The sequence below is a fragment of the Schistocerca gregaria genome, chromosome 3, assembly GCF_023897955.1.
Source record: "Schistocerca gregaria isolate iqSchGreg1 chromosome 3, iqSchGreg1.2, whole genome shotgun sequence".
Taxonomy (NCBI): Eukaryota; Metazoa; Arthropoda; class Insecta; order Orthoptera; family Acrididae; genus Schistocerca; species Schistocerca gregaria.
In genome coordinates, this window is record NC_064922.1 from 516,476,218 (window position 1) to 516,498,915 (window position 22,698).

General features: G+C 38.0%; 1 protein-coding gene across 5 annotated transcripts in view; it reads left to right on the forward strand.

Annotated features, from left to right (window-relative positions):
• LOC126356140 (proliferation marker protein Ki-67-like) overlaps positions 1-19,911 on the forward strand; it is an 80,177-nt gene extending 60,266 nt beyond the window's left edge. Inside the window, exons 9-11 of one of the 5 annotated variants that reach the window (XM_050006853.1) lie at positions 4,453-6,491; positions 6,561-8,837; positions 16,717-19,911. In XM_050006853.1, coding sequence (XP_049862810.1) covers positions 4,453-6,491; positions 6,561-8,837; positions 16,717-16,792 — 4,392 coding nt within the window. In that variant the 3' untranslated portion in view covers positions 16,793-19,911. Of the gene's footprint in view, positions 1-4,452; positions 8,838-16,716 lie in introns of all 5 variants that reach the window. The other 4 variants (XM_050006854.1, XM_050006855.1, XM_050006856.1 and 1 more) reach the window with 4 other exon arrangements.
• The last annotated feature ends 2,787 nt before the right edge of the window (positions 19,912-22,698 follow it).

A 22,698-nucleotide genomic window follows, 5' to 3' on the forward strand; every position in this document is an offset into this window, starting at 1 on the left:
CAGAAACAAATGAAGCTTTGGGAACTAAGTGCACATGCAGATTTATTTCGAAGAATTCGGAAAGATTGCAGGTGAAACAGTGGCATCAGCTTGGCTGAGAACTGGGACAAAGGTGGGAATGGGAGGAGTGAGCAGCAGAGTTAGGTGTACTGTCAACAGTGGGAATTTGTACTGCCTACCTTGACTTAAGATTTACCACTTGTAAAGTTGAATTGACTTAAAAATTGGTCAATACTAAACTGTATTACGTGTTTGTGAGAGAATGTATTGTCTGGATAAGGGCCAGTGGTGTACTTCAACATTTTTGTGTAACAGTGTTGCAACACTCGCTGAGAATATGATAGAAACGAAAGGTGGTAAGTCACCTGCTGGTTATATGCAGCCAGTGACAGCAGCGAACGTATGACACGTTTGGAAGCAAGAGAAGGAATATCGTCACATTAAAATCTTCTCTTTTCTCACCTGTCTAATGATCAGGTGAAACTTTTATGCTAGATAATTATAAAAACAGTTATATCACATGGGAACTGAAGACAAAAATTAATTTAAACAATTCTATTTGTTTATTTCTTCTTGTATTCTCAGATTGTAAGCAGGTAATATAGGTCATAAATGTAGATTAGATATACTTTAGACCAGAAAAACTATTGGTAACTTTGCTTGGTCAGAATAAGAATGTTAAAAGTAATATTAACACCAGGAGCCTCTTAGAAAAAGAGGGTAATCTTATCTCTTAAACGCCAAATTCATTAGCGGCATTTTTCAACAATTTTGCTTTATGCATGCATGCAGTGCTTCTGACTTTTTGCACATAGACATACCACCTTCTTTGTATTTTGTCGCTTAACATTTGAGCAGACACTGGCAATACAGCACTGTATTGGTCCATGTAAACATGTTAATCGAAATCTTGTCAGGCTCAGTGTCTGGCAGTTGGCGGAATTCAAATTTAACAATTCTCATAAAATATATTTTGCTGCTCTTACATCAGGAGTATCAAGTACTGTACCTGAAAGAAAGAAAGAAAGAAAGAAAGAAAAATAAATATAAATATGATCCAAATGAACTGGAGAGTTGGATTGAGAGCTTGCTAGAGATAACAGCCTCTATTGACTTCAGATAATCCTGGACAGCCAACTAAACATAGATATTGTATTTCTGGGAAATGCAGTGTGATCTTGACTGTAATTTGAGGGCTTAGTTCAAATCTGTTTTTAGGTCTGCCCATCAGCTTTAGTTTACTAGGAATAATAATTTAGCTTGCACTTTTGATTCTGAAACAGCTCAAGGCACATTAACTGGCATTCAGGCAACAGCTCAGCTATTTATTGTATTATTATATCATTTGAAGTGAGTTGAGAAGATTTTAATATTATCTTTGTAACATTTGTTCCAAATTTACCAAAACAGCATTAACAGTGAAATTCCATATTTAAATTTCTGGTGGAAAATTTGTAGAGAACATCCATTTTAATACCAGAAAGAAGACAGTTGTAAGATAGAGAATTTGAGTTGCGACAACTCTCATCAAAATTATTGCTACATTCCAAATTTCAAAACAATTGCTGGAAAATATTGCCTATAAAAAGTAATACCAAGCAAGATATTTACAAGTTACAACAATAAATCTGAACTAGAATCTTAAAAAACATGAGTAACCTGTATTTGTTGCTTGTTGCCTTTGTTGATCCTGCCTAACAATGACTCCGTCCCTGAAAACTACCGTTGTTTAACTTTGTTACCTAATGGTTCCCAACAATTGCTGCAGCTTTATCTGAAACAAGCAGTCTGCATCATCACTATTACTTACTAAATCACGTTAAAAGAAACGTAACCAAATACCTCTGTCAACTTTTATTGTACACAAATGCCTTGCAATAACATTCTGAAATTTATGTATCATTATGGTCTACTTATTCAGTGTTTGAAATTTGGCTTGGATATCACTTGTCCCTTTTGTACTACCACACTTAGAAAATCCATGTTTTCAGGTAATTTTTCAAATTTTTGTATTTTCGTGTGCATGTAACTGTTTTTGTGACTGATACGGCCATGATGAGATCTGTGTGTATTCAGGCCACATTAAGCTTACCACAAAAAATTTATACCCTTTTTGAGTGAATTATATTTGGCATAGAGGGCACCTACAATATGCACCTTTTAACATATTAAGTTTTTAATCACATTTTGGAATTTTTTAATTTCCCTCAGAAATATGTTGGTGTTTTGATTCATAGTGTGTGTTGTGTAAATGGATGTTACTGGGTTGTAAAAATTTCACTGAACTGTGCAGAATAGTTCCAAAGTTATTAAGACCTGAAGTTGGGTCTGAAGATAGATTGCCAATTGCGGGTTGCAATTTCCAGTTCACATCACCTTCTTTCACAAGCTATAATTCAGGATCTGGCAGGGGAACTTAAAATTTTGTACATAAGTGTTCCACACTTGGTAGCATTGGTATGCTAAATTTCAGCCAAATCTGAGACTATCAGCTGGAACATTTTCTCAAATCGGTTGAATTGACATGGAATGACCTGTGTGTGAAAAACCAGTTTCTGCTTAAAACGATGTGCAAATTACCCAGACTACATTCATTCAGTATTTAATGAGGGTGTAATTTTTATCTTTGATTGTAGTTTCCATAGTTATGGGAACTCACGGTACAATGAGATAACTTGTAAGAAAACAATTTTTCACCAAACATATGTGGCATACCATCAACACAAACAACATCTGCCATCTGGTCAGTCTCCATCAATCATAATTTCTCGTAAGCACAATCAAACATTTGGGAAACATGCTTAAGTTTGGCAGAATGTCCGATCATTTACGGAGCCTTTAAAAATGGGGAATTTTTTTTTTATTTGTGGCAATACATTTATTTTGAATAACTCCTAGTTCCTTTTGTGTTTCAAAATTGAGCCCTATTCAAATCTTCTGAGATCCTCGTCTCATGTTCCAACCACTGAATAATATTATCTTGTTGCTAAAGTTGGTTTTGTAATGAGAACAGTGGAATGATATTGGTTGTTGTCCATGACAATCACTGATGATATCAGATTTGTCACAAGCTAAGTTTTGAACCACATAGTCTGTAAAACTAGACTGTTTATATCCTCATGATAGTCACCTGTCATTTTTGAATGAGATATTAACAAGCAGTTTTGCACAAAAATTGGATGTGTCTGCATGTAAAACAGTAACTTTTCCGCCCTTTTTTGAATGGACACTGCTGTAACCCCTCAGGCCTTTAATCACTAGAGGGTCTATATATAATGAGTGGCTGGCATTCATCTAGCTAGTCACGCTATACTTGTAAATGTCTCACACATGATTCTGTGCAGGAACATGCGCTGACATGCAAAATCATGTGGCCTCTGCATTAATATTTTACTTCTATTAAAAACTGAATAGCTGAAGCCTATGTCTTTGAGCACTAAATGCAATGAAAATAGCAATGTAGACAATGTGTGGTCGTCCCTTCTCTTATAATAACATTATAACATCCTGGACTTTCCATTGTCTGATCTTGTGTGATTCATCTATATAAGGTGACAAATTGTGTGTCTCTGGAAATTGTCTAAAGCCATCACTTGCACAAGACTGTAAACACCAGGAAAAAGTGACAGGCTCTATCCCCCCCTGTAGTCGTCTCATATAGAGTACATGAATTTATAAGCCTGGCTGTGTAGAATGTTATGTTCCAATTTCTGTGTGTGTTCTGCTTGCACCATGTGTCACACTGGACATGGTTTAAAATGAAACTGAAGTGAATAAACAATAAATAAGAAATTAACTACAGTTCATCGTTAGACAGGTGATGACAGCTCCAGCTACACTTAAGACACTTGCTGATAAGATGCAGATATACATGCCTGTTTGTTTTACAATGGCAAAGTGACTAGTGCTATGTGCTAAAACGAAGTCCCTCATTGGCTGGTTTCCTGCAGTTGCTAGGCAATGAAACATTATTAATCTGTCAGTACCAAAGATTTTTCTCCCAGATCATAGAGCATTGAATTTGTTTGGTAGGAGTGGAAACCAAATTCCTGTTAGGCATTCTATTTTTTTTTATATATGTGGTATCCATAAATCTAAGACAAGTGCTAAGTTATGTACTTCATAAAGGACACTGCCAATTTCCATCCACTTGTCTCCATTTGGAGCTAGAGCTGTTGAATTATTTTGATAGCTCTCATTTCCGGTTTGGAACGGAATTGTTTATTATTCTGTCCAGTCTAGGCTCTGTGCTGACTGTGGTTGATATTTGTTGCCTGAAAATGTATATAGCATTCGTTATAGTTTTTGTGAGTGTCAATTGTTTTCATTTGTCATGTTCCTTGCAGTTGAATTTTATTTTCTTCCCTCCGATACTTACAGTTAGGGTAAATTCTATGGTGCTTTGAAAAAGGTCCTGTTTTGCTTTAATATTTCCCATTTTTTGTGTTTCAGGCTTCTGTGAAAGGAATAAATTCCACTGGGCATGTTGATTCACCAGAGACAATAATAATCCATGGCAAACAAAGTATGGCCTTGAAAAGATCAATTCAAAAAATTAAGGAAGAAAGTGAATCTCAGAAAATTACAGCCGCAGCTCCTATGTTCGAAGACACAAAAGATGTTGAAACTTCAGTTTCAGCCAAAGAGTCATCTCGTGAAATGAACACCAGGAAAAGTGTCAGCTTCTCACCAGCACCACAAGTGGTGGCATTTGCAGCTTCAAGACGAATAAGTACTCGTAAATCTATGAAAATTCCTAATATCACAGAAGAGAATTGTGGCATGCTTTCGCCAAACGAGTCGAATTTGTTGGAGACAGTGCCTAACCGAAAGACTAGTATATTAAAAAAATCATCTTCAGTAGAAACACGCACAGAACTAATGGAAATTGACAATAATTCTTCTGCAGTAACTAATTTGGAAAGTGTTCGTAATAGTTCTGTTGTATCAAGTACTCCTGTCAGAGTTTCAGAAAGGCAGAAAGGTAGAACACCTTCACAGTCACCAAGCACTCCCAAGATGAAGGTTACAATGGAAAAATCTTCAAAGTGTGTGTCAGTAACCAACCAGAGTCCAGAAGCATTAAACACAAGCATTGTGTCACAGGCAAGCAGTACGTTTGATTTTGATGCTGTCACTACTCCCTGTATATCAGTTGAAAAACTAGTTTCACCTTTAAATACCACCAGTTCAAAAAAACAAATAAACAGCAATTCAGCTAAACGTAATGTGAACATTTCTGCACAAAAAATATTCAAAGATCTTGTAGCAGATAAAGTTATCGACAGCAGTAAATGGCATTACCATGATACGAATGCAGCAGCCAGTGCAACTGATGCCAGCAATTGGACAGGTTCGGAGTCCTTGGCCATGTCATCCAGCAGGAAAAGTGATCGAAGATCAGTGTCATTTCCTGTAAATCGTTACTCTACAAGGAAATCACAAGGTAAAAGAAGTTTGGAAGAGGTGTATGCATCCTCAAACACAACTGCTTCTGAGCTCAATCAGCATGACGTGGCCTCACCGTCCAAAAAAAGAAAAGTATCAGTTAACACACAAGAAGAGTCATTTATTTCTAAAGATGCAGGTGGCTTTCTTGTAAACAAACTTGAGCAGCTTCCGGGTGTAGCAGTAGCATCATCGCCCAAGCTTGACAGAAATAGTGGAAGGGTTCATAGACTATCTCATCAGCCAGTGATTGTTGATTCAAATGATATTGAAGGTGCCAAGAAAGATTTAAGATCATTTAAGAAATCTTTACCTGATGATGCTTTGCTCAGCAAAGGATATGTTAAACAGCAGTCTCCATCTGTTAGACAAAGAAAGTCTACAATTAATGATTTAAGAGATGTAACAGGTGTCAGAAGACTGTTCGACACTACAAAGAAACAAGGATCTCCTGCGAATGATCTTACTGATGTGAGAGGTGTAAAACGGCTTTTAAAAACTCCAAAGCAGCAGAAACTGCCAACGAATGATTTGACAGATGTTAGAGGTGTAAAACAGCTGTTGAAAACTCCAAGAACACAGAAATCACCACGAAATGACCTTACTGATGTAAGAGGTGTGAAAAATCTACTCCGGTCTCCATTAAATCGTCAGAAATCACCACAGAATGATCTTACAGATGTGAGGGGGGTGAAAAAGCTTTTCAGATCTTCAAAAAAACAAATATCTCCAAAAAATGATCTAACTGATGTAAGAGGTGTGAAAAAATTACTTCGGTCTCCAAGGCAACAGAAATCTCCACAGAATGATCTCACTGATGTGAGAGGTGTGAAAAAATTGCTTCAGTCTCCAAGGCGACAGAAATCTCCACAGAATGATCTCACTGATGTGAGAGGTGTGAAAAAATTGCTTCAGTCTCCAAGGCGACAGAAATCTCCACAGAATGATCTCACTGATGTGAGAGGTGTGAAAAAATTGCTTCAGTCTCCAAGGCGACAGAAATCTCCACAGAATGATCTCACTGATGTGAGAGGTGTGAAAAGGTTGCTCCAGTCTCCTAGGCGACAGAAATCTCCAAAGAATGATCTCACTGATGTGAGAGGTTTGAAAAGGTTGCTCCAGTCTCCTAGGCAACAGAAATCTCCAAAGAATGATCTCACTGATGTGAGAGGTGTGAAAAGGCTGCTCCAGTCTCCTAGGCAACAGAAATCACCACAGAATGATCTCACCGATGTGAGAGGTGTGAAGAGGTTACTTCAGTCTCCTGGGCAACAGAAATCTCCGCAAAATGATCTAACTGGTGTGGAAGGTGTGAAAAGATTAGTTGAACCTGAGTCCCATAAAAATACTAACCCACCTCGAACTCGTAGGGGTAAAGTGCAAGTTACTGGTGGAGATACTATGGTCTCAGATGAAAAGCAGCAGAAATCTGAAACAACAAAAAACTTGGAGCAGAGAGACTTACTGATTATGTCTACTGCTGGGCACACATCACCTAATGTTAAGAATTTACCTCAGACACGCAGGACTAGAAAACAAGCTGTCGCTAAGGAAATGGTTAATAGTAATGTTCAGGCTTCAACTGAGAGTACATCATCACCTAGGACCCTTAGGGGAAAGAAGGTTACAGTTTCAAAGTCAAGTGAAGAGGTGAAATCTCAATCTGTTGTGGAAACTGACATTTCCGTACAAGTATGTGAACAAAATGACTTGTTTGTTCATCCCACCAAGCTTGCTTCATTAGACGCTGCCTCTTCACCTAGAACTCGCAGGGGCAGAAAACAAATTGTTAATAATAAAAAAGTTGAGGTGGAATTAGAGCAATTTCGTGATGTGTTGCAGAAGGATGAAGAGGATGTTTTAATTAAAACTAGTCAGCTTGTTTCAACTGTCGCTGTTTCTCCACTTAAAACTCGAAGGGGTAAAAAATATATTGAAAAAAGTAAAGAGCAGGATGAAGATCTGAAGTCAGTTTCTCATAGCACCAAACTTAAACCTGAAGTAGAAACCCACAAATTGACACAAAATCAACAAGAAATGCAGTGTGTTAATGACGATGAAACTGCTTCACTAAAAATACGAGGTGGTAACAGAGATGTTTCCAAGCAGCAGAGGAACAAAGCTGTAACTACACTGAGTGGTAATAACAGCACAGAGTCAAGAGAGAGTGACACTTTGTCACCCAAGCCTCGACAGAAAAGAGTAATTTTTGCAGATGTATTACATGCATCTTCACCAAGTAACAGTCCTTCACCGAGGACACGCAGAGCTAAAAAGCAGGTAGTTAATGAGGAATCTGATAAAAAAGGTGGTTTAAAAGCTGGCGACCAGTTGTCAGATGAGTGTGACAAACCAGTGGGTAAGCGTCACCAGAGAAAATTAGTGAATGCAGATAGTGTGGAATGCAGCCCCTCGGCTATTTCTGGCCAGGCCAAAACTCGAAAGGGAAGAAAATTTCATACTGCTACTGTGACTGAGGAGTTGAAATTACCTTTCAAAACTCCAAGCCCCCGTAATTATAAAACAGATGGCACAACAGCTATAGCAGAATCTGAACAAAGTAAAGTAAGTGACAGTGTATTCATCGAATCTAATACCATCAGCCCACTGAAACCAAGGAGAGGTAGGAAAGCTGGAACCGTAACAGTTTCTTCCACTGCGCATATGAGAGAGAGATCAGAAATAAATAGCAGTCTTGATAAAAACATTGCAACATCTGTTGCTCACACATTAGACACAGGTCTTGCTGACAACAGCACGTGCGAGGTACCTGTCGTGGCTTCCTCAAAGAGAACATTACGTGGAAAAAACGAAAATGTTACTCAGGTTGCTACTGTACCTTCCTCAGATACAAGTGAAACTGAAGAGAGGAAGAGTGTAAAAAGTACAAGAGCAGGTAGAAAACGTGCAGTTAATCTAGAGAATGGTTCTTCAGCTGTAAGTATACAAATAGGTTCTAGCAAAGATACAGCTGTTATTGACAGTCCTCCACCTAAGAGGTCGCGGAGGGTCAGAATTCGTGGTGACATGGAAGAAGGGAAGCCATCTTCTCGTTCAGAGTTGATTGAGCTAAACAGTACACAGACAGAAACAGGATCCACAGAAGACAGCATTGAAAAGAGGTTACATGGTGTTACTCACAAAACAAGGCAGACAACAGTCTCTGATGCAACCAAAATTGTTGATCAACCAGATGAAGCTAGTGAAGAGAGAACTTCAAGCAGGAGACGCGGGGTGAGGCAGCCCAAGAAAGAGACAAATAAAAATGAACTTGGAAATGGGCAAAGTACAGTTGAAGCAGAGCAGAGAAGTACACGGAGTAAAAGGAATCATGTTCAGGAGACTGGTGAAAGATCTCCAAGAAAGAAGAAAAACACACAATCTGATAGGTGAGTGCATGGCAGTAGCGGGTAATATAATTTGTAACCCCTATTTCATTATTAACTCTGTGGTGGAATTGTTTTCTTTTTTAAATAATAAAGTGTTGTATATCCGTACTGTCTTCAGAATTAAACAATTTGTCATGTGGCACCACCTCTTTTAAATTGAAAACGCAGTCATATGTTACAGAAACTAGGGTAAACCACACATTTATTGGCACTTCATGATGATGGCAGGATAAATTATATATCCTCAGCACGTAACTTGCTTAAAGTATAGATTCTAGAATGATCTGTGTTAGAATTAAGGTAACATTATACGATAAGTACAAAAGTTTTATAATTTTTTCCATATGAAATAAGTTACTTAAAAATATGTAAAATTTTACTAGTTATTGTTACAATTTTCCAGTAGTTGGCATCCACATTATACCAGTCATTGTCTCCCCAATTTATATCGATCTTTACTACTACTACTACTACTACTACTACTACTCGCAACTAGCTATCGTAAGCTGTTCCTAATAGTTGATACTGCATTTGAAGGTAAAAATTAAGAATCAGTGTAGTAATTCAGTAAAATCTCACAGCACTCTCTACAAATAAAACTATGAATTACAGAAACACCAAATTGAGTTTGTTCTCAGTCCTTTTCTTTGTGTGAGTGCTATTCCTGAAGAACTGCTCTGCATAGGCCTTTGTGTGATGCAAGCAGTCAGAATTTATTCTACTGATTCAGAGAAATCACTTTCATCATCAAAATCATTAGTATTGACACTATCATGTAACAATTATGGCATTAAAAAGTCATCATTTGATGCCCACTGGGAATACATGTGGAGTGGAAACGTTTTTTTACGGCTATTACATTCATATCCCTTCTTGGAAGAAACACTTCTTGCACATTTGAAGCAAATTCCACAAAATGCTTTTGTTCTTCATGTAAACACTTGTAGAAGTTGGAGTGTTCTCAACCTCTGAATGCTTAGCTTGAGATGTCAGCTCTGTCGGAATGTTGGTATGTCTCTTTATGTTCTTCTTTTTCTTAATTTGTTCAGTAGCTTTCTTGTACATTCTTCTCTTTCCTGCTTTCGTTTTTCTCTGTTTCATGGTGTCCTGTATTTTTACCATTTCCTTGTGCAGTTCATTCCACTTTCTTGAGGTTAAAACCAACAGAACTCGTTCCACTTGATGCTTTCCATTCCTTTTTGGTGTTTCTGGCCACAGAGGTACTTTGGATACATTTAGTTAATGTTTTATTTAGTATGGGTGTAACCTGTCTCTTGTCATCTCTTCATGATGAACTCTGCCTATTTTCTTCACTCGCAGTACGTTGTGGATTTGAAAAGTTCAGATTATCATCAGAAAGGGACACAATGGGATCTGGTGTGATTTCAGTAACTTCCTGTTCCTGTTGGTTTTCATTTTGATATCATTCCCATAGCCGATATAGAAGAAAGAAATCTTCTCCATGAGCATTTTTTATCACCTTCTGCATAGTCTCAAATCATTTATTTTCTCTTTTCCAACAACTCGAACAATAATGTTGTATGGAAGAGGCAGGATTTCTGATTTTCTACTATTGCTGCTAATATTATTGCGGTTAGCAACATTCCTACCCAAGCACTTTCAGAAATCAATATTATTGGGGTTTCAGTGGTACAAACTGGTAGCTCTAAAACCATTTTTAATTGTGTTTTCAAGATTCATTTTCTCAAGCATTTCTTTAAAGATTGATGCAAAGTTCTCTTTAGTTATAGCTTTTTCACCATTGTTTGTTTGCCATGTGAATGCAGCATTCTGTGATTCACTTTTGAGAAGTCTGAAGGCAGCAATTTCAGCAGGCTGTAATATGTGTGTAGAATTGGGATAAGATGATGTCAGAATAATTTTAAGCTCTTGACACAGCTTGCTCAAGTGGTAGGTTAAATGGGTTTTATACCCATCAGCAAACAAAATTACTGGTCGTTGGATGTTATTTTCTTGGAGGTATGGATGAAAAATGTTAGCTGAGAATTCGAAGAAAACTTCAGACTTCATCCATCCATTGTTGCTTCTCCTGATGATCCATTTTTCAGGAACCTTGTTGATAACGTTGGTAGGAATTCTCTGATAAGGGTAAATTATCATTGGAGGGCAGACCTTACCATCTAGTGAGAGTGTGCACATGATATTGAGAGTAGCTTTAGCTGGACCTCTCTCTACTTTGTAGACATTTTTTCAGCCGGTACATGCACGTACAATATCTTCATCAAATTAGTTTCATTGCCATTGGAAACACAGCGCAGACATGACAGTACATCATATATACTTTCCTCCTTAAGGAGGTCTTCTGTAGACGTAAACTATCCTCTCATGTCGTATTCACTAACACAAGCACTTGCGGCAGTTGCACCCTCAGGTGTGACAGAATACCATTTGTTACCAGGGTCCTTAAAAGGATTAGGAAATTTGTTATGAAGAAATACTCGCACACTTGCCTGACTATCTTGGTTTCGCCATGGAATCCCTTCCGAGCACTTAGGAAGATCCACCAGAAAAGATGATTGAGAATATTGCCAGAAATAATGAACTAACTTGAAAGTTGTTGAGGAGTCAAGATACAGGGGTGTCAATACTCACAGAATAAGGGTGCTTTCCTCAAGCCGACAAACAAACAACCAGCCCCCTCTCCTACAGACCAATATCACTACTAGACGTCATAGGGAAGACATATGAATGCATCCTCAACTACAGACTACAAAAATATGCAGACAGAAAGCAACTACTCCCTCTCCTACCATCCGGATTTCAAAAGCACCGTTCCACCTCTGACCCTCTCCTCAAACTTACCAGCGATATCACCAAAGGATTCAACAGATCCCATTGCACACTAGCCATAGTTTCAGACATTGAACGCGCCCTTTGACCGATTATGGCACAACGGACTACTTTACAAGCTAATTAAACTGGGCATCCCACCCAAACTAGTGCGCCTCGCACACATCCAGATCACCGGAAGGATCTCGAGAGTCCATGCAAACGACGCAGCATCAGAACCATTCACCCCAGAGGCAGGTGTCCCACAAGGAGCTATACTATCTCTGCAACTGTACATGCATGACGTACCGATCGCAAGAGACACTAGCGAAAAGTTGGCACTAAATGCGGACGACGCTGCCTACAGGTGCACAGGTCTCCGGACAGACACCATACAACGAAAAGCCACAATATACTTGACCAAACTCGAAGACTGGATGACAAAATCGAGGATAAGACCAACCCCCCACAAAAACACACAGTGCTATTCCAGCACCGAACCTAGACTCGAAAACGACAACAAAAACGTACAGTCATCACCCTCAGACTCTGGAACCAGCCCCTACAACTCACAGGCTCCGCAAGATATCTTGGGTTATTCCTTGACAAACACCTAAACTATGAGTCATCTTCAGCATCTACTAAACACAACAAGATGACAAAACCTCGTCAGACAAGTCGAAGGCCGACTCTACGAATGTTCCACCAGGACAGCCACACACACATACAAAACATACATCAGACCCATTTACGAATACGCCTCGGTACCACTAGGCGGTATACTGAAGACTATAGCAAAAAACTATACGCAACAGAGTGATGGCTATTGTGCAGCATCGCAAAACTACCACCTCGCACCTCAAGCAACGAAGTATACCAGATCACAGACATGACACCACTCCAGACAAGGCTCGCCAAACTCAGAGCAAGATATGGATCCCATATCCTCCTCAAAAGACCAGACATGGAAGACATACTGACAAACAAACCACCACCGACACAACAACCAGAATTTAAATACATATATCCAGTGCGTATAGTAGCTCAAAACACATCCAAAATATTCCCTGACCTAGTACCAACAATGACACAACTGACTCATCCTGAAACAACCCCACCTCACCTAGACGAAAGACCACAACATAAGCCCATGACAAAGTATAACACACCAAAGCCCATATCCAAAACACTGCAATGGCTCCACACTGCACAAAACACACAAGTATCACACAGAAAAACACACACACACACACACACACACACACACACACACACACACACACACACACACACACACACACACACACACGGCAAAAGAGAACAAAAACAGTCATAGACTAAGGAAAATATTGTAATACCCAACTCAGAGTACTGTAGTAGCAGGAAAGGAGAACCTGTAACATAGAAGTAAGTGAAAACACAGAAGTACGAACACCACAACACTTACTTTTCATCTTGGAGTGCTTTCTGAATGCTTTCTTCACTGTACGAATCTTTTCATGTAGGACCCTTATTTCATTCAGTTTACTTGTGTAATGAAGAAAAAGGTGCAGAAAAATGTTAAAATCATTGCCCATTATTGGTTAATAATTTTCCAGTTATTGGCACACAATTTTCTAGTTGTTGGCACTGTGCCATTTACTGGTTACAGTTATCATTTGAAGTTGCTGTTTATACAGATACATTTATTTCCCATTCTTATCAAGATTAAAATGAATTTCACTCTGAAAGGTAATCAGTGCAAAATGCCAGTTGCTGGCAACTGGTGCCAATTATTGATTGAAAGTTACAGGCTTTACAAAATAAAGTTATTGGCACAGCTTAAACTTCTACACTTCTGAAGTTGGAATCTTTGAATTTATTCCAGTAATTCCACATTGATGGAAATTGTTGACCATGGTATCATAATTTTGAAATATGAGATGTTCACACAGTTACAGCCCTTAATATACGGCAATATTTCTAAACTTCCTCTTAGAAAATCCTTTCTAGTACAGGGAAAATTCTAATAAACTTCATAGAAATGTCCTTGAAGAGAAAGCCACGAGATGATGACCATAAGGTAATGAAAATTACCTTAGAAGTGAAACAAAAGATCATTGAAAAATGCAAATGGGGTGCGAGTGTTGCTGATTTAGCACACATGTGCAATCGGTCTACATAAATCATTAACACTATACCCAAGAACAAGGACAAGATAAGGAGGTAGATGCTTCAAAGGTACTGACAAGAGTATCTAAACAGTGGTTTTATATTCTGGACGATGTCGAAAGGTTGCTCACTGTATGGATAAATAAAAGCAATTGCAAGGTGACACTATTAACGAGAACATCATTTGGGAGAAGGTGAAAATAAGTTTTGCCGACCTTGTTACAAAGACACCAGAATCAACAGCAGCTGAAGAAGTGTTTAAGGGAAGCTGTGGGTGGTTCAAGTAGTTCAGAAAAACTGGTATCCACAGCATTGTGAGGTACAGCAAAGAGAGAGAGGGGGGGAAAAAAAAAAAAAGATTCAAAGTATTGGCAATCGCTGGCCAGTGCTTTCTCCCAGCTTAAGGGCACCATACTAATCCCGCAGTGTATAAACTAGGGATCTTTTGAGAGGGGGCCATGAATCGATCCAGTTTTGAACTTGTTCATGTGACTGCAAGTGCTAGTCAGTTAGGTCGTGTCATAGATTGAGAAAGGTGGCAGCCAGGAGGAGGAATATCTGGAGAATACAGCAGGTGGGGTAGAACTTCCCATTTCCAAGTATGTTTTGATGGGATTTTCGATATGGGGCTATGCACTATCATGCTGCAAAATCATCTTTTCATGTCTATCACTGTATTGTGGTCGTTTGTCTTTCAGTGCTCGGCTCAAACACATCAATTGCTTTCGATAACGATCTCATGTGATTGTTCCCGTCTGTTGCAGTAGCATCGATAGCTTCCTCTCTTTCACAACAATGCCGATCTTAATTGTCAAAATCACCGTTCTTGAAGAATAGAAACCATTTTCTGCAAAGTTCTGTCACTAAGAGGTGTCTCACCATAGGTCTTACCCAGCTTCTTAGGAGCTTCAGCCACAGATTTCTTCATACCAAAGCAGAAAATTAAAGCCTCCCGCACATGACTAGAATTGGGCTTGTAAGTTGACATATTCAGTCGAAAATAACTTTAAGATGCAATCAAAAATCAACTAATATTTTGTTTGCATTATGTTTTCAAATGCCCAAACTTACTGTATGACACTTGACCTACAACTTGTGCCACTACTTTCCACTAATGCCATCTACTGCAAAATGGCGGAAGCAGTCACAAATAAATTTGTAGACAAAATAAATTTACCAAGATGCAATTTCTGCCTCCAAACACCACTCATTTATTTTAGAGCATTGCTTTGAGTTGACTGAAGCTACCAATCTATCTAGGAGAGTTTTGTAAATATCACTTAAATGTCTTAAGTCAGCATTAAAATGTTTGCAAAGGCAAGGGAAACGGTTAGCAAGGGAACTCTCACTTCTGCATGGAAGATGCTTTGGCTGGAGAGAGTTGTCGAATGTGTCTCTGAGGCATTTGAGTCACCACTTGTGGAGCCTGTAGATTGTGTGTCTTTGGCCAAGTGCACGGGACTGAGAGAATATCGATGAGCTTGTAGAAGATCTCTGCCAAGAAATGGCCACAGAAGAACTTCAGTATGTTGTGGAGAGGAGTTGTGAGGAGGAGAAAGTAACAGCAAAGCAGGAATCTTCTGGCTCAATAATAAAAATGCTGAAAGCACGGGTCTCTGTTGCTTCGTTCATTGAAAATCATCCTCCCAATAAAATAGTGGTGACACGCACAACAAATTCATGACTATACTGCTCTGTTGCATTTTTGTCAAGTGTTGAAGCATCGGTAGAAACAAGTAACTATAGGTAGCTCCCTAGTAAGAAAGAGTTACTTACGTATCGTGAATAATAAAGTACATAATACGAATATAATAGAGGGAAACATTCCACGTGGGAAAAATATATCTAAAAACAAAGATGATGTGACTTACCAAATGAAAGCGCTGGCAGGTCGATAGACACACACACATACATACATACAAAATTCAAGCTTTCGCAACCAACGGTTGCTTCATCAGGAAAGAGGGAAGGAGAGAAAAATACGAAAGGATGTGGATTTTAAGGGAGAGGGTAAGGAATCATTCCAATCCCGGGAGCGGAAAGACTTACCTTAGGGGGGAAAAGTACAGGGGTGTGCGTGCGAGGTCACATGCATGCATCCATCCATCCACACATACACAGACACTAGGTAAGTCTTTCTGCTCCCTTAAAACCCAAATCCATTCATCTTTCCCTCTTTCCTGATGAAGCAACTGTTGGTTGCGAAAGCTTGAATTTTGTGTGTGTATCGACCTGCCAGTGCTTCCGTTTGGTAAGTCACATCATCTTTATTTTTAGATATAAAGTACATAATACTGTGTGTATAATTTTCTTTGAATAAATGGCATCAATAAGAGAAAGTGTTTAGGGCTTTTTTTTTGCATGGAATGCATTATTGTATTTTACATTAATTTATATGGGATAAATTGTTTCACTTAACGAGTATTTTGCACTAAGAGAGTGAGTCCGGAATGACATGCGCTTGCTATGCGAAGTTCCGCTGTAAATGGTATTTAAGGATCTTAGTTATTAGATTTGATAGTTGGTGTGAAATAAATGCATAAAGTAATTGCTATCAAATTAATGACTAAATTATTAATTTTGAAATTTTCATTATTTTATTTCAAGTTTTAGTTGAAGGATATTAATGAACTACATTGATCTATCTCAGCAGTTGACAGTAGGTATGTGCCTAAATTCAGTGATACAGGTTTCGTGCTGTCAGGCATATTGCGACTTCAGTAATTAATTAATTAATTGATTCATTTATTCATTAATAATTTAAGAACATCTGATAAATCATTTGGCAGTAATTGTTGAGTGCGTGGTGTTTTCGGTCTTAAGATGTTTGATTTATTGCAGTGACAACATTGGTTATTTTTTTGTATGTGTGGATGTTAAAATTCGTATTTTTAAAAGAAATTTCACGTTACTGACATGTACACATGTTGTGTTGCAGATTATTGGATGTCTCTTCAGAACCCAGAGTTGTCTCACCTAGAGCAACAAGGCAACGTAGAAATCGTCGCACGTGAATTTTTGGCCTTCTGTTCCAGTACAAATATACATGAGTGACCTAACCTCTACGGTGTTTTTTTTTTTTTTTTAAATTGTCAATTCAGATTATATTTTAAATATGACAATAGGTTTATTTCTGTGTGACAGATGTAGTTATATTACAAACTGTACATATATTAGTAGGTTGTAGCTAGTATTGTGGAATTATTGTTTTAATAATAAGACCTAGACCATTTGGTATTATTTTTACTTCCTGTGGATTATTGTACTCTTGTAATGACAGTCGTGTGTAATTAACCCTCAATAGTCATCCATTTTAAGTATTAGTCGAGGCTAAATACCTCTAGCGTACTTCAGCTGATTTTAAATTTTATTTGAAAAGTTATTTGATTTGAATATAATTTTAAGTGTTAATGCCCTCACCCAAAACATATATTTCTTTAGCGTGTTAAAGTTTGAACTGAACGGAGACTACATGGTCTGAATGTATGCAAGCTAGAGAGAAGATACCCACCAATACAGCTAATATTTTGTCATGGAATATAGCCTTTACCAAACTAAATGTTGTATAGTAGTTCTTCAATTGTAATAAGTTTTTTAATATTACTTTAATGTATAATAACCAGAGGTGATTCAGAGAATTGTAATATTTTAAAGTGAAATAAGAACTTCCATTTTCACTTATTTTTAAAAAAACACTAGCTGTTTCTTCTTCTTAATCGTATTCTCTTATTGTTAATAGGTCATGTCTTGAAGATCTAATTTGTAATGACTGTAATCATGTGTAAACCAATTGTTATTAACTTTTATTTCCTCCGGTTCGAAATTTTTCTGTTTAGAATTGTGTGTTAACTTTGGTACTTTCAGAGGCAGATATTTTAACTATTACAGTTGGTATATGCTATGCTGTGTGTCCAGCTCCTATTCCCATGTTTCTGTTTCATCTACCTGCACTGGTTCATTATTATACATAACAAATATTTAAGCCAAATTTGGCTTCTTGGAAGAGGTTTTGCCATTCTTGGGAAATGTAAACTCTTCAGTCAACCAGAGATACTAGATTTCTTTTATCAGCAGATCATCACTTATAAAGGGAACATATTGATTGAGCAGAGTATTGCATACCATTTTCATATTACATGCAGTGTTTTTAAAAATGTGGATGGGTGAGATCCTTGCACACCACATCACACAATTTAAAACTGTACTTCATTGAAGTATGTACTTAAGTTTGATGTTGGGTATATCACACAGTCTTGTATGGCGCAATGTCTTTTTATATAACATTATAATGTATTGGTTGTGTATCTCCGGCATAAATCGGTGTTAATGAATTAATAATGCACTACTTACAAGAATTTAAAAGTAGTTATATGTTTTCATATAGCATTGTTAAATTTAAAAATCCAAAAGGGTGTAAATATTGTAGGTATTTATTGCCACAGTGAGACACTAGTTTCACTATCATTTTAAAGTAAAGTGCAGACGTTTTGTGTTTATGTGGAAATAGGTGCAAGGAATTTTATGAGAAAATTTTAAACACAATAACTTGGTTGCTTGCACAGTTATATACATAAAGGGATCGGAGAGATAGTCTTAAGCCACATGTAACTAGTTTTGATATACAGCAACAGTCCATGTTCCGTGGACAGCTATAAATGTTCAGTACAAAATAGAAATCTTCTTGGTTTTGTACATAAGTCTATTACCTCGCCAGGTGTGTAGTAAAATACTAGACTCTTCATGCATTGTAATTATATTGAATCATTTTACTTAAGATGTAGTCAGTAGTGGCTTATTACTTCATCTCCCAGAAAAGAATGTAAAATGCAAAATATGAATTTGTAAGGCATTATTTTGAACTACACAAAAACGGTGACCAGTGTGTATAATTTTTACATATTTATATATGTGCAAAGGTCATTCAGATTAATAAATTATTTTAGTGACTTAGCTACATCAAGATAGTTCATCTAACTCATAATTGTTCACATTATTTCCAATAGATGACTGAAAGAAGTGTTACTTTGCTGCAGATATGTACGCCATGAGAGATAGTACACCATTTTTTTCCTGCATAATCAGAAGTGGCTTTCTATATTTTACTGGCTGCTGAAATGGATATGGTTCAGCAAGCCTTCATTTCTTTTCCTCATAATATGGATATCCACTGATGCAAGGGCTCCTTTGTCAGAATAGCAGTGCTCCACACTTTGGTTGAATAGCTTCACTGAAATGAATGAGATCTACGAATGTGAGTAAGGTGTGTTTAGAGATTGCCTTAAGATTATCCAGCATCCAGATGTCTTAGATTTGGCACTTTAGTCAGAATGAAATTTTTTATTGTATTTTACTAAAACTTCATTGCAGGCACAATCACAATTGCAAAGGAGCCTGTGTGACCTGCCACAGGACAGTTATGCTGGGCAAATTTAAATCTTTTGGTAACAAGAGAGACTTCCAAAGCACTAAAGGCAAATTCTTTCTCTATTCCTTGCTGTTACCTGATTATGTGGAAATGTTTTGTTAAAGGATTAGTTAACTTCAAATATTTTATCAAGCAGCAACGAACTTCATCTGAACCCCTTCATCTTTCTCACTCCATAGAAATACATATCCCTTTCTGATCCACAGTTGTGGATACTGCAATCTCTCCATACTTTAATCTTGTCAAATGCTAGACCAACTGTTTGGATGTGGGGAACATTTATTGTTTAACTTTAAAACCCACCATAATTTACACATTACATTCTTCAATCTTCTTGCCTGTTCTGTAACCCAAGAACCCTTGAGAAAGCTTCCTTGCAAATCGTGCCTTTCATTCCATGTATCTTAATGTTATTTGAAAATGTAAGAACTGTAGATTACACTTTGTGGGTAATCCTTTTTGGAATAGCTATGAAAGAAAGATAAACTTCCACATTTGATACCATATTTATGCAACTTGTCAGGTAAGTATTCTGGGCATTAAAATTTTCTGTATCCAAAGAAGAATAAAAAATGTCCTTCTTTCCCATGTAGTTTTATGTAGCACTTGGTCCAGCAGGTACATGAATTTCCGAAAGAGGTTCCATGGACAGTCTTAGTTTGAAAATCCACACCACTGACCAATTTGAGATTTGACTGCCCCCCCCCCATTAAAAAAAGAATACTTCAGTGTTTAGCTTTTTCCTGAATATTGAGGTTTGTGACATGGTTCTTTGTTCACAGTACTTATTCCATGCTGTAAAAAGAACAAAATAGTCTCAGAACTTGGTTGAGATAGTCGTAAGACACTCAAAATACTGCTAAAATGGCATTCATGAAAAATATTTGTTTTTATTAAAACTATTATTACAGCATTAAGTAGTCTTTGAAGTATGCCCATAAAATTTTCCCACTATCACAAAAAATGCATTCAAATGTGTGGACAATATTAGAACGACGTCACTAAACAGTGATTAGCAGTAAATACTGATACATACAGAAATGTTAGGAGCTGGAACTGTAGCTCAATAGATGCCAGGATTCATCACTGTCAGTATCAAAATGACCACATTAGTTTCCACTACTCTCATTGGCAACTATTCGTTAAATATGTGATAAAGGTTCAGATGCTCCTGAGCCAGCTGCCATTTTGCTGTGATACGTCTGTCTTCTAAAAATACCACCAGATGGCAAAGTACAAAACTTCACTGCCACTTCCTGCCATCTGTTGCGAAAAGACTGAGCTTTTTTGACAAGATAGGGTATTTTTAGAAATGTCCTAGCATGAAAAGCTAAATTTTGTAAAAATTGTGGCTTAAGACAGTCTCTTTGACACCTCTTCATATTTCTGATTGGTTTGTGTACTAGTAACGTGTAGTGCAATCTCAAAATGCTCACAAATTGTGTAAATAAAAAAAATTAATAGTAATTTTATTCATTAAAATTTGTCTTGTTAAGATGTGTGTTTACAATATAATGGCACCCTGTTTTATTTACATAAAAATAAATTTTATTAAATAATCTCAAGTCATTAATTGCAACATTTGTTCAATAACTGGCAGAGCAGATAAGCATGTTACCAAATCAAGAATTCATTGGTCAAGACATTTGATCATTTTGCAGTTGGTCTATGGACAGTGATATTGCAGAAGCTGTAGAAATGTACATTTTGTGGGGTTACATTGATAGCATGTTACTAGTATTCTAACAAATGCTTCCTTAGAAAATACTATGTAGTCTTAAAAAATATTTTTAAGAGCTGAAGTCACATTCTAACAAAATCTTAATGTGTGTGATCTGTACTTACATAATACTGACATCCCTAGCCAGTCCCACATACTGTTCCTGCGTTGTTGCTTGGCTCATGTAATCCCCCACAATGGCCTTACCATCAAATTACCTATCTCCAGCTGCCATCCCTCCTTCCGTAATGACCTCCACCTGTTCAGATTGTGCCAATCCTTAGCCCTCAACAACACTCCTGCAGTACCATATCAACCAAGCCCAAACCTTGTTGCAGTACCTTCTCTCCATCCAAAAAATTCTTCTGCTATGCAATCCCAAATTCCTGAAACCCATAACACAATTGAAACTCTTGCCCTCCAGGAACTAGAGTAACACACCACCACCTCTAAAAGCTCTCCACCCTGCTTCCTATTCCCACCTTGGAGTACTGCTGTCTGCCCCCTCTACATTCACCTCCAAACCTCCCCCACATCCCTTCATAGCCAACAAACCATTTCTTGCAGATCAACTACATTTATCCCACCCTCCAAAACTCCTCTTGCCACCATGCAATCTAGAATGTAATCAGACCTGAAACACAGTCATGAACCTTACTCCCAGAAGCCTTAGCCCCACATAAATATCAGTCCTTTCCAAAGGCCTGACGTTTTGCCTCCCTTCCAGATTCAATCACGCAGGACTTGTTAAAGATCTCCCAGTCTCTACAGTGGATACATTTTTTTGCCACCAATCCTACAAATCAGACTCGACCAAATACAAATGTGGAGCCCTGCCAAACTCAGTTCATTCCTCCATCCAAATGTGATCAACCCCCATTGCCCCGAAATCACCCCATGTTAATCTTCCAGAATTCCTTGATCTCGAACCTTGCCTCACCATCATTACCCAAATCCCTAAACATGCAACCTAACCTTACATCTACAGAAAAAACTGCAGTCCATCATCTTAAAACTGATACTCATTTTATAATACTACCTGCAAATAAAGGCTCCACCACTGTTGTTTTTGAGCCACAAGGATTATCTGGCAGAAGGACTCTGTTCTCGGATACATCCACCTACAAACCTTGACCCCAATCCAGCAGGATCTCCAGTTACTCCTCAAATTCATAGGCACTTCCCAGAACCTCTCCCTGGTGTCCATCTCTCTACTCACCCCTCCCACTTCTCACCTGCATGCTTCCTAAAATCCATAAACCCAACCACCCAGGATGTCCCATTGTGGCTGGTTACAGTTACACCACAGAGAATCTGCTGTTGTAGACCAACATTAACACCCCAATGTCCATGGCCTTACTACTGTTAAACACTACCTTCCAAAACCCCCGACAGATTTCAAACCAACTACCTCATTCCTTGTCACGATGACCAACTATATTCTCGCCCTTAATTACTTCTCCTTTGAAGGCATATCCTACAAACAAATCCACAGCACAGCTGTGGGCACCTGCATGGCACCTTCTTATGCCAACCTTTTCATAGGACATTTGAAAGAATCCTTCATAAATACTGAGTATCCTAAACCCCCCCCCTCCCTCACCTGGTTCAGGTTCATGGATGACATAATTGCAATTTGGATATAGGGTGAGGACACCCTATCCACATTCCACCAGGACTTCAACACCTCCATTTGCTTCACGCGGTTCTGTTCAAGCCACCTTCCTACAGGGTGTTTCAAAAATGATCGGTATATTTGAAACGGCAATAAAAAC